The sequence below is a fragment of the Clupea harengus genome, chromosome 2, assembly GCF_900700415.2.
Source record: "Clupea harengus chromosome 2, Ch_v2.0.2, whole genome shotgun sequence".
Classification (NCBI taxonomy): Eukaryota; Metazoa; Chordata; class Actinopteri; order Clupeiformes; family Clupeidae; genus Clupea; species Clupea harengus.
The window spans coordinates 22103596-22116150 of NC_045153.1; the positions used below are offsets into that span (position 1 = coordinate 22103596).

The 12555-nt window shown below is 42.5% G+C and overlaps 1 protein-coding gene across 1 annotated transcript; it reads left to right on the forward strand.

Moving 5' to 3' along the window:
• Positions 1-5064: 5064 nt before the first annotated feature.
• cfap97d2 (CFAP97 domain containing 2) lies at positions 5065-6844 on the forward strand. Its single transcript, XM_031586815.2, has 5 exons — positions 5065-5243; positions 5520-5600; positions 5764-5882; positions 6315-6495; positions 6603-6844. The coding sequence occupies exons 1-5, from the start codon at positions 5148-5150 to the stop codon at positions 6825-6827; spliced, it is 702 nt and encodes a 233-aa protein (XP_031442675.1). The 5' UTR covers positions 5065-5147; the 3' UTR covers positions 6828-6844.
• Positions 6845-12555: the final 5711 nt, after the last annotated feature.

Consider the following 12555-nt stretch of genomic DNA (forward strand, 5'->3'; position numbering starts at 1 on the left):
AATCAAAGATTCACTCCCCAGTCGATCACCCCATTGAGGATTTGGAAATGTTAAGAGAAATGTTTTTTTTCCAAAAACAAAACGACAACAACAGTCTATGACGCAGACAACCAAGACTGGCATTATTTGCAATTAGCTGTAATTTAAAATAGCAACTGTATCAAGGAGGTGGATGACATTACTGAATGACGTGCTGTAGAGATCAAAATAACCCTTCAGGGTGTGGCTCACAGGGCCCAATGGCCCCCTGTGAGCGTGACGCGGCATAGTCAGTGTAGCCTGTACGTTTAGTCAGTAACTTTGTGATTCTTAATCATTAATTGATTACGTTTTCTGACCATAAACAGAGCCAGTCTAATTCTCTGCCATAATCAATTAATTGAAATTGGAAATGACAAGAACTGAACCTGCATCAATTGCTTGGAAAGCAGCAAAGCTAACAACTGGGCCACCTATGCACTTGAATACCAGGGGGGCGTGGACCATTAAGCCACTACTGACACGGATCCGTGGCGATAGTGTCAATCTTATCACCACAGAATTCCGTGCCAATAGTCACTTTGTTTCTTTTTCAAAATCATGCAGTGGGTGAAGTTGCACTTTAACAGGCATGAAAAGAGATGGCTGGATTTCTCCCAGACAAAGCAACATTAACTTCTGTCTCTCTTCTGGAAGCCAGTGGGAGTAATAAAATAACTCAGGAGTGTCTTATTTGTCGAGTACAGTGCCTCGTACGGCATAAATAAATCATAACCTCGCTCAGACATTTTGTTGTAGGCCATAACTCAAACATCCAATACAGCGTTCCTTGTTTGTAATCAGATCTTAATGGGCGCATTGTTAAGTCACTTGGCACGGGCAACGGTCTCTTACGTGGCCAAGAAAATGAACATTAGCCTCATGATTTGTTCTGAAGATTGCTCAGTACCTTTCAAAACCATCATATATCATATACAGGTCCAACACTCAAAGGGCAGAATCTACATTTTAATACAACCTTTGGCTGTACTGCTATGTTAAAGGGACACTCAGATATTACTTTATGAATTTGACTGCTGATAAGATCAAATCTGAGGCTCTATTTTTTCCATTTTGTGGTTGTGCACATATAATTGAAAGGTCAAACAGGTTATTAAATGACGCCTGATAAGGAGGCGTGTTTCTTGAAGGACTTAACAGGGAACACTTTCCCATTGAGTGGATTAAGCATGTATGAACTAATTAAACACATTAGGCACATACAAACTACATAAACATGTGTAGCAAATGTAGCACTGTGAAAGTGAACTGACAAGGTATAACATATAACCCTGTGGGAAAGTGAGAGTTTAAGTCAGTTGAGTTTCAAGAAACCTTTATGATAGTAATCTCCAATCTATGGCCCCCTGGCCAAATACACAACGCCCACACATTCTTGCCAATTTCTGTGATACTTCCACTTAACTCCACTTTCCCCATTCATTGTCTATGGTAGTTCTTGACAGTCTAGATGTAATATCATTTTTGCCCACTGGTGGTAGTTTTGGCATTGTTCCGAGTTTGCCTTCCAATAAGGTAGACAAGCATTTACCAAACAGAGAGGTGACACCACTTAGTTAACTTATATTAAGTTAACACCTGCTGAGTAGTTCATTATATGTTTCCTGTGAATTTAAGTTAGCTGATCATAAAGATGTTGTGATCATAAAGATGTTGTGTTCTTAATACATCAGATTTTCTGAACAGAAAACATTAGCTAGTTAGACATACTATATATGTATATAGTCTACTATATGTCTAAGTATGATAGCTATTTGATAGCCTTTGTAATTCACTCATTTCTACCTAGCTGTGTGTGGGTATATGGGACTGTTTTGTAAACTGAATTATTGTTATTTACTCCTGAATATTTACGTAAACCAGCAATCTAATGATTATTCACTCTATCAAACCTTGTAGACACTACTTGCACTAAAATGGTTGAATAAAATGATAATAATGGTTGGAATGCTTAGTTGAATTAGTTTTATTTACTTTTATTTACCTCCCTATTATGATTTATGTAAAGTAAACCCATTTAACAATGGTATATAAACAGATTGAAATATATCATTAGATGTAATGTGTTGAAATTAAACGAAGGTAGACCCTTTGTTTCCCACAGTACTATTTACTGTTACTGCCATACTCCAGACCTCCCAAAGAGCCGGGCAGAGTGATCTGGGCCCCCAAAGAAAAGGTCTGGGCACCCCTGCCCTATGAACATGAAAAGACTAAAACTCCAACAAAGACCATGGTGTCTGATTTATTGTTAAAGCTTATCCAACAAATTGCTTCTCCTTATAAACATGCTTCAACACCTTTGCCGGTGAAAACCAGAAACAACTTTCAGCGTGCGTTTCATTTTCTTCTCGCCCCTCATAATTTTTCTCAGCCTAGTTTGAAGGATTAGATTGAGGAACTGTTTGAAGGTTGCTCAAAATTAATCATGAGCTCCAGAATAGGCAAACTGCAAAGAGAGACACAGAGGAGCTCTCGACTGTTTCTACCTCTTTTTTTCTTCCCTGGGTTTTTTTCTTTTCTTTTACAGAGTTGAAAGGCTTTGAAAGTGGCAGACATAAAAAAAAAAAAAACAGAAAAAGAAACAAGAAACGACAGCAACCACCATAGTGCTGTCTCATCACTGCAGTAACTGCCATCTGTGAATGCCATTCCCCTTACAACCAGGCAACAAATTAAGTCTGGAAACATTTTACGGCCTATAATTCATTCACTAAGTCTTTTTTTTTTTTAAGCCGTGCAATAAAACCTGACTACGGAGGAGAATAATTCATTGGTGCTCAGGGGGTCCATGGGGAGGAGTCAGGAAGGCGCCCTGAGAGGGCTGCCATTCTTGCAGATTGTTGTTGGAGACTTGACTCATTAGCACATGAAAGTGCATGCGCGCACGCACACACATCCTCATACACACACACACACACACACACACACACACACACACACACACGTTGAAATACATATGCAGACCCACTTAAACACACACATAGTAAGCACCATTACATGTTTGGATATCATCGATCAAGTACAAATGGCTATCCAACACAGTAAATAGTCTTGCACTAACAAAACCGAAAAGGATAGAATATGTCTCAGATAATATGTTGTAAGTGGTATGTGCTCAATGTAATACAGTGAAAAACTACATTGTAAAACTACAATGTAAAACTGGGCATCTGTTCTTACACCGACTGAAATGCAACACCCATTGTTATGCCAACAAGCAGGTAAATTTGTAAAGTCATCCCGTTCAAGCAATCAGCACACAGACTCAATGTCTATCCATATGACACATCAATTCTGTTTCTTTCACAAAAACAACTGCAGTATGTCTTTTTAGTCTGACATTTTATACCCAGTCCCAGCCTCAAGGTGGCAGCCTTGCACCTTACTGTTACTTCTGTTCTCTGTTCTGTTCTGACGGTTTTCCTTTTTAAAGGTTTTATCTAGTCTGTCAAGTACTGGACCACTAATCACTTTTCAAATTCAGAAAACGTCTTTCAGCAAGTCCCCATTTAAACATTTAAAAAAATTATAATTATAAAATGATAATATCTACCAACATAAATCTGAGCTAGCAGAGCACTAACACTTTTACCTTCTAGTGAAATATTAGACTCCTGTTTATGAAATCCACATTACTTGTATCCAAGGTCACAACCCTTTGTTTATTCAAAGGCTCTGTTCCTGAACAGCATGTTGGTGCCACACTCTGTTTCCAGGTAACTGTTTCTATGGGTGCTGACAGTACTGCAGCCAGCACAAACTAAGAACAACTCAAAGTTATTTTTTGACAGGAGCACAATGAGGTGTACCAGGTCAAGCATTAAGCGATGAAGCCTTTACTAATGACTTCTGCACAGTTCAATCAAATCAAGACACTGTCTATTGATACAAGATAAGGGACTGGTAAGAGGTCACGTTTACAGTTGCATGTTATAGCCATATTTTAATGTTCTAAATGTAGGCCAGTCATCTCAATGTACTGACTGTCATTAAACATTAACATAGAAAAAAACATATTCATCCATATTTTCTTCATAATAAGTTTAACAATATTTTTTGTTGTTGTTAATTGCAGTTCAAATTCTATCTAAGAACACAATGTATTTTACATTACACAGCATTATGCCCACAGCAGTTCTTTCTACCCTAAATGAATGAATAAAACAGAAGAATATTTTTCTTACCATGAGCTACATCCTTTTCCTCATGTGCCATCCAGATTAACAGGTCAGTCTATCAATGATGTGCGCAGGACTGGTGGATTCTGCATTGGTCTCTCTGTTTGATGCCATTTTCAGCCAGGTACTGTGTGCATGCAGAAGGGCTTCAAAATTGTGCCTCGAAACAGAGCAGAAAGGGTAAGGTTCCTAAGTGACGTAGCTTTCATACTGATATAATCAGGTCACAGAAGCAAACCAGTTGACAGTTTCAGATCACTCATGCCATCTCAGTTTGGCCTCTACTCCCATGTACTGGCAGTTTCTCCAAAGCCCTTGCAGGACACAGACAAATCAAACCTGTAATTGGCCATGAACACTCCAAGTAGGACAACTTCCCTGTGGCGGAGGAAGGACGTGCTCTTTCAAAAGTTGTCTAAGGTGCCACCTGTTCCAGTGTGAGCTGTGCTCAAATAAATCACTGCAAACTGCAGATTAAAAACCATAAACACCACATGTCCCCCCAGACAGCAAATCTGTGACAACAAAACACCTGCCACAATCTGAAGATAAACGTAAAATAAGGTGGTTAGTAATACAAATTCTGCTGTCATCATTTCCAAACCAGTCTGCTGCAAAGTCTGCTGTAAAAGAGCGGGATCATGAGTTCTCACTCTAACACTTTAAAATGTAGCATACTTCAAATAGTACTCAAAGAGACATTTATATCTTAAACAAACAAACAAAACAGGGACTATGCAGAATCATTCATTCATTCCTTGCGCCACTGCTTGTCATAGCAACCATCACATGACAGGAGGCAAACGTACTGCTACTGCTGCAGTTCCTTTAGTCAGTGACTCCTGGAGAAGTTGTGCAGGGCTGATCATTGTGCTGAGGGATTTTAGAAGTGATTTTCAGCAGCTCGTTTTGCTTTTCTTTGAGCCTATGGCACACCAAGCTTACCAACCAGTGCTTCCGTGTGTAAGCAAGTACCTGCAATACAAATGGGATCAGAGCAACTATGACATGCACAGGAAAAAGGTATGGCTGAAATATTCCTGATGGCATGATTGAACATCTTCTGAAGCTTCTGCAGCATGTTATAGTAAAAGCAAATATGCACTTGTCATTAATAAAAATGGACTTTTAGAATATTTTCAACATTTTAGGTATATTAAATATGGGTTTTTTAATTTTTAAATATGATTATATACAGTTACTAAAACACAAGATCTAGCTGACTTGGCTGTTAGTTATAACTATGTCAACTCAAAGTTGGTATGACGGATTGGTATGAATAATTTCTTTCCCTTTCAGGTGTCTTCAGCAAAAGCAACGATCAATGGAACTCCACCTAAAACATATGACCACCTAATCAACAAAACGAAAAAAAAGAAGGTAGGCAGAGAGAAAGACGGGAGGTATATTCTGGGCTAGGCTATTCTGGTATTTCACCACAAGATGGCAGTAGTATACGTATTCAGCAGGTAATCCAAGCCAAGGTTTCCATCTGGAATACATGGATGCATTACCACTAATAATTATTTTTGTTTCCTTCAAGCTTGAGGAAGACCGCATGTCCATAATTGAGAGAGATAACCACTTGCTCCTTGAGAAAATCTCCCACATCATGAGGACGACTGGAAGAGTTGACAATAAAAATGACTACATAAGTAGAAGGTAGAAGCCTATTAAAGAGAACCTTGGGGATTTTTAACCTGGCTCCCATTTTCCTATCTTTTTGGGTCCAAATTTTCACTAGGGACAAAAACGATCAAAATTGGTCCAGTATTGAGTTAGAACACTATAACCTGCACCTAAGCAGCTATGGGACATGCATCCACGTCAAAGTAAACCGTTTTTTTCCGCCACTGACAAGTTCATAATGTAATTATAAGTGTCTGACAACATGAAAAGGATCCCTACAGATATAGGCATGTGTCTGTTACCCCAATAACTGTAAAGAAACTGTAGAAAATTACGTTTCTGGGAAAATAGGGCCAGGTTAAAAAATCCAGAAGTTTCCCTTAATACAAAAAAGACACATTAGCAATCAAAATAAAAGCCCTTGTATTTTCTTCCATTTCTTACTTTTTGCCTGTAATTTGTCAGACTCTGCAGTGGGCAAAGGCAACAGAACCTCCTGCGGATCACTGAGGAGAATCTGAGAATACATCACCGCTTGGCCCAGTGTGGGCCCAACTACAGTGTTCAACTGTGGCAAGATGACTGGCTCAAGACTACCACGCTATTGGACAGCATCAGAAGATATCCTCGTGGGAATCCAGTACAGGTGCACAATGTGTGACTTATACAACACATGCCTATTTTCCTCATGCCAAGAAACCTGCCCTAATTTGGTGCTTTAATTTGTTCTTAATCAGCTATTTTTCATTCCAGTCTCTGAAGGTTGATGCAGGGTCTGCCAAGAGAGGGATCAGAGGTCCCAAACACACTCAACCTGGACCAGAACAAAACAGTGACAATACTGCAGTGAAGAATTATGACCGTACAGAACCCTGTGTTGTAGTTGATGTCAGCGGATCACAAGAGGAAAAGGAAACCGACCACCAGGACCAAGGGAATGCTGGTATTCCTGAGCAGGGAACCAGAACTGAGCAATAAAAACAAAAACATAAATACTTTCACTTGTCATGTTTGCCTACAAGCAGTCAAATGTGCATGGTATAACACAACAACAACATATAACATAACAATACTACAACTATCCAAAAACAGTAGGAACAGCCCCAAAAAATATATAGATATACATTAAGAGTAGAACAAAGTGCGGTGGCATAGACTAAAGTACTTCAATAAATACATAAATTAATACAGCTTTGTTTATGCACATGTGTAAGGTGACTGAGATGGTATGTGACTTGTAGTCAATAAAGTGCTTAGTGTTTAGTGCATGTCGGTATTTAGAGTTCTGATGGCTGTCGGGAAAAAACTGTTCTTAAGACGCGTGGTCCTTGCTCTAAAGGATCTGTACCGTCTGCCTGAGGGCAGGAGAGTAAACAGGTGGTGGCCTGGGTGAGAGGAGTCTTTTAAGATGTTATTGGCCCTGCTAAGGTAGCGGGAGCGGGCAATGGATTCCAGGGAGGGCAGTGAGCAGCCAGTGATTTTTTGTGCTGTGTTGATGACCCTTTGGAGGGCTCTCTTGTCTGCTGCAGTGCAACCGGAGTACCACACCGAGATGCAGTAGGTCAGTACACTTTCAATAGTGGTGCGGTAGAAGGCCACCATCAGTATACACTCCAGGTTGTTTTTCCTGAGTACTCTCAGGAAGTGTAGTCGCTGCTGTGCCTTTTTTACTGTCTCTGAGGTGTTGACAGACCATGAGAGGTCATCTGATAAATTGGCTCCTAGGAATTTGAAGGTGTGGACCTTCTCCACACAGTCCCCGTTGATGTAGAGTGGGGCCGGAACTGCACTTTGCCGTCTGTAGTCCAGAATTAATTCTTTCGTTTTTGTGGTGTTCAGTGACAGATTGTTGTCTGAGCACCACACTGTCAGTTTCTGTACTTCATCCCTGTACGCTGATTTGTCATCTTCTGATATGAGCCCGATCACGGTGGTGTCGTCAGCAAATTTAATGATGGTGTTGGTGGGATGGGTTGGAGTACAGTCATGGGTGTACAAGGAGTACAGTAGTGGGCTCAGCACACAGCCTTGTGGAGAGCCAGTGCTTAGAGTGATGGTGGAGGAAAGGTGGGGGCCGAGTTTTACAGTTTGTGGGCGGTTTGAGAGGAAGTCCTTTATCCAGGTGCAGATGGAGGGGGAGAGGCCTAGTGCAGTTAGTTTGCTGACTAGTATGTCAGGGATGATAGTGTTAAAAGCTGAGCTGTAGTCAATGAAGAGCATTCTTATATAGGTTCCACGGAGTTCCAGGTGGCTCAGTGCGGTGTGGAGGGCTACGTCGATGGCATCTTCCGTGGACCTGTTTGCTCTGTAAGCAAACTGATGCGAGTCAAATGTGGGGGGAAGGGTTGATTTGATGTGCCGTGAAACCAGTTTCTCAAAGCACTTCATGATTACAGGTGTAAGTGCAATCGGTCTATAGTCATTCAAGCTGTTGATGGCTGGTTTCTTAGGGACGGGGATGATGATAGCTGATTTTAGGCAGGGTGGGATGGTGGCTAGAGTGAGAGAAAGGTTAAAGATCTTATTGAAGACCCCAGCGAGTTGGTTGGCACAGGAATTGAGTACCTTTCCAGATACTCCGTCGGGGCCAGCAGCTTTTCTTGTACTCACTGATTTGAGCACACATCTCACCTCGTGTTCTTGTAGGGTGAGAGTGTGGCTGCTGGGGGTTGGTGGAGTCAGTGCAATTGTGGTGGGCCTGTTGACCTCAAAACGGGCAAAGAAATGATTAAGTTCCTCTGCCAGTGAGGCATCAGCGTGGACAGTGCTGGTGTTGCTGTTCTTGTAGTTGATGATGTTTTGAATTCCCTGCCACACTCTCCTTGGATTATTATTAGTGAGATGGTCTTCGATTTTTTCCTTGTAAGCCTTCTTGGCATCTTTGATGCCTCTCTTCAGGTTGGCTCTAGCAGTACTGTAAAGGGCCTTGTCACCTGATCTGAAGGCGGAGTTCCGCTCCTGGAGTAGGGTCTTGACCTTGCTTGTCATCCAGGGTTTCTGGTTAGGATACACCCGAATCCTTTTGACTGCAGTCACAGTGTCTGTACAATGATTGATGTAAGACAGTACAGTTCCTGCCTCTCAAAGTCCAACCCTAACGTCCTTGTCGTGAGAGGTGGAAACAGGTAATGCTGGCCAATAGGGCACTGGTGAAGCTCATAGGCCAATCCCCTGTGAAGTGGATAAAAATGATTACTGAAACATTGATGAAGAAAAAGAAACCCCGCAACCTGGGAGATGAAGACTCTCCAACCATACAGGCTGAAGAGGAAATGAAGACGCATTTCGAAAACCACACGGAGAGGGTGCGTCAGAATCTTCTATCTCCCAGGCAACCCACTAACATTGCAACCTGGAACATCAGGACCATGTACACAGCAGGAAAAACGTCAGTCATAGCAAGTGAGATGAGGAGATACAAGATCTCTATCCTCGGTCTGTGCGAAACCAGATGGCTCCAGACAGGAGAGGTGAAACTGGCCAGCGGTGAGTCCATACTCTATTCTGGACATCCGGATGATAAAGCACCACATACAGAGGGAGTGGCCTTTATGCTCTCCAAAGAAGCACAGAGGGCCCTCATCAGCTGGGAACCCATTAATTCCAGGCTTATTACAGCAAGATTCAAAACTACCCATAAAAGAATCAACCTACAACTCATACAGTGTTATGCACCCACCAACAACACAGAAGAGGAAACGAAAGACATTTTCTATAACCAACTACAACAGCTGCTCCAGGCCAGGAAAGGAAAAGACATCACTATACTCATGGGCGACATGAACGCAAAGGTGGGAAACGACAACAGTGGATACCAACTGGGGATGGGGAAACATGGAATCGGCTGCATGAATGAAAACGGCGAGAGATTTGCAGACACCTGTGCTGACTACAATCTGGTCATAGGAGGGACAATCTTTCCACATAAACCCATCCACAAAGCCACCTGGATGTCACCTGATCACACTACCGAAAATCAAATCGACCACATATGCATAAACAGGAAGTTCAGGCGCTCTCTCCTAGATGTCCGTGTGAAGAGGGGGGCAGACGCTGGGTCAGACCACCACCTACTGGCTGCAAAACTCCAGCTCAAGCTGAAGCGATGCAACAACCCCACCAACACAAGAACAAAGTTCAACACCCAGCTCTTCCAGGACATAGGAACAACTGAACTGTACCAAACCACCTTACAGAACAGGTTCCAAGCCCTGCAAGAAGAACAACACAAATCAGTGGAAGAGCACTGGAGCAACCTGAAAAACATATGGAAAGAGGCGTGCCTAGAAGTAGTGGGGAGAAAAGCAACAAACCATAAACCTTGGTTGTCAACAAACACACTGAAGAAAATTGAAGAAAGGAGGACAAAAAAAGACACACTAAACAAAAGCAAAACCCGAGCAAAAAAGGCAGCAGCTCACAAAGAATATGAAACAGCAAATAAAGAAGTGAAGAAAAGTGCAAAATGTGACAAGCGGAATTACATTGAGAATTTGGCACGGGAAGCAGAGGAAGCAGCTGGAAAAAACAACATCAAAGAACTCTACATGACCACCAAGAAACTAGCTGGTAAGTTTAGACAGACAAACACCCAGATCAGGGATAAACAGGGACGACTTCTCACCACCAAAGAAGAACAACATCGAAGGTGGACAGAACACTTTAAGGAGCTGCTCAACAGACAGCCCCCTGCCCAAAAGGTAGAGATCCCACCAGCCACACACACGCTGGACATCAACTGTGGCCCCCCAACAAGATCTGAGGTGAGGAAGGCCATCAAGGAATTGCGACGTGGCAAAGCAGCAGGGCCAGATGACATCCCATCAGAGGCTCTACAAGCAGATCTCGACACCTCAACCACCATGCTCCACCAGCTAATAAACACCATATGGTTGGAAGAAGGAAACATACCAACAGACTGGAAGGACGGGCTCATTGCTGTCATACCAAAGAAAGGAAACCTCAGGGATTGCAACAGCTACCGAGGGATCATGTTGCTATCAACACCAGGCAAAGTGTTCAGCCGCATCATCTTGGAGAGACTTCGTAAGGGGGTTGATGATGAGCTGAGAGAAAACCAAGCTGGTTTCAGGAACAAAAGATCGTGCACCGACCAAATTGCTAGCCTCAGGATCATCATTGAGCAGTCTATAGAATGGCGAACACCTGTTCATGTCAATTTCATAGACTTTGCAAAGGCATTTGACAGTGTAGACCGTGAAATGCTATGGAAACTCATGGCACACTATGGAATCCCCACAAAGTATACCAACATCATCAAGAACATGTACTGGGACATGCAATGCAACGTACTCTTCCAGGGATGCGCACAAGAAAAATTCAAAGTACTCACTGGCGTGAAACAGGGCTGCCTGCTTTCCCCTTTCCTCTTCCTTCTGTGCATTGACTGGATCATGGTACAATCAACCCACAATAAAAAGACTGGCATCCAGTGGAGTCTAACAGAACATCTGGAGGACCTCGACTTTGCGGATGACATCGCACTACTCTCCCATAGCCACCAACAGATGCAGGACAAATCCGAACTGCTAGAAAAAACAGCAGCTGGACTTGGACTCAAAATAAATGGTCCAAAAACCAAAGTAATGCGGATAAACACCAAGAACACGGACCCAATAACCATCGGGGACCAGACGCTGGAAGATGTCGACAAATTCACCTACCTGGGAAGTGTGATAGCTGTTGATGGTGGGACAGAGGATGACGTGAAGACAAGAATTGGGAAAGCAAGAACAGCATTTAACATCTTAAACAAAATTTGGAAAAGTAAAAACATCTCCCTCAAGACGAAGCTTCAAATCTTCAACTCCAACATCAAAACCGTGCTGCTCTATGGCTCCGAAACCTGGAGAACTACCACCAACATCACAAACAAACTACAAACCTTCATAAACCACTGTCTAAGACGCATCCTTGGAGTCTTCTGGCCAAACACAATAAGCAACATCAACCTATGGGAATGCACAAAACAAGAAACAGTAGATATACAGCTGTTAAGGAGAAAATGGAGCTGGATTGGACACACACTACGAAGAAACACAACAGCAATAACAAAACAGGCACTGACATGGAACCCACAAGGCAAACGGGGTAGAGGACGACCCAAAAACACCTGGAGAAGGAGCACAGAGCAGGAATTCAAGAAGAAGGGGCTGACGTGGAAACAGCTGGAGAGGATGGCTCAGGACAGACGAGGGTGGAAACAATTCATCAATGGCCTATGTTCCGAGAGGAATACAAAGGCTTAACTAACTAACTAACTAAGTACAGTTCCTGTATATTCCTCCAGGTCCTGTTGTTCGAATATGTCCCACACTGTATGTTCAAAGCAGTCCTGCAGTTGAGAGAGCGCTCCCTCGGGCCAGATTTTTATGGTCTTAATGTAAGGTTTTGTCTTCCTCCTGAGCGGTGTGTATGCCGGGATGAGGAGCAGTGAAAGGTGATCTGACTGTCCTAAGTGGGGGAGGGGTGTGGCTCTGTAGGCATGCTTTAAGTTGGAGTATATGTGGTCGAGTGTATTGTTCCCTCTGGTAGCACACTAGATATTTAACAAAAAGTCATTCATGTTGAGTAGTGGTTATATGCTCTATATAACTTTCATAAATTCACTTATATGAAATCACACATTGGCTGAGGGAATACTGACTTCTGATTGGCTGAAGGAATCCTGCATTCTGATCAGAGT

Coding starts and splice junctions, on each gene's coding strand:
- cfap97d2 (XM_031586815.2), top strand. CDS start 5,148: ATGGCACACCAAGCTTACCAACCAGTGCTTCCGTGTGTAAGCAAGTAC. Junction 5,601..5,763: donor ACAAAACGAAAAAAAAGAAG/GTAGGCAGAGAG, acceptor GTTTCCTTCAAG/CTTGAGGAAGACCGCATGTC. Junction 6,496..6,602: donor CTCGTGGGAATCCAGTACAG/GTGCACAATGTG, acceptor TTTTCATTCCAG/TCTCTGAAGGTTGATGCAGG.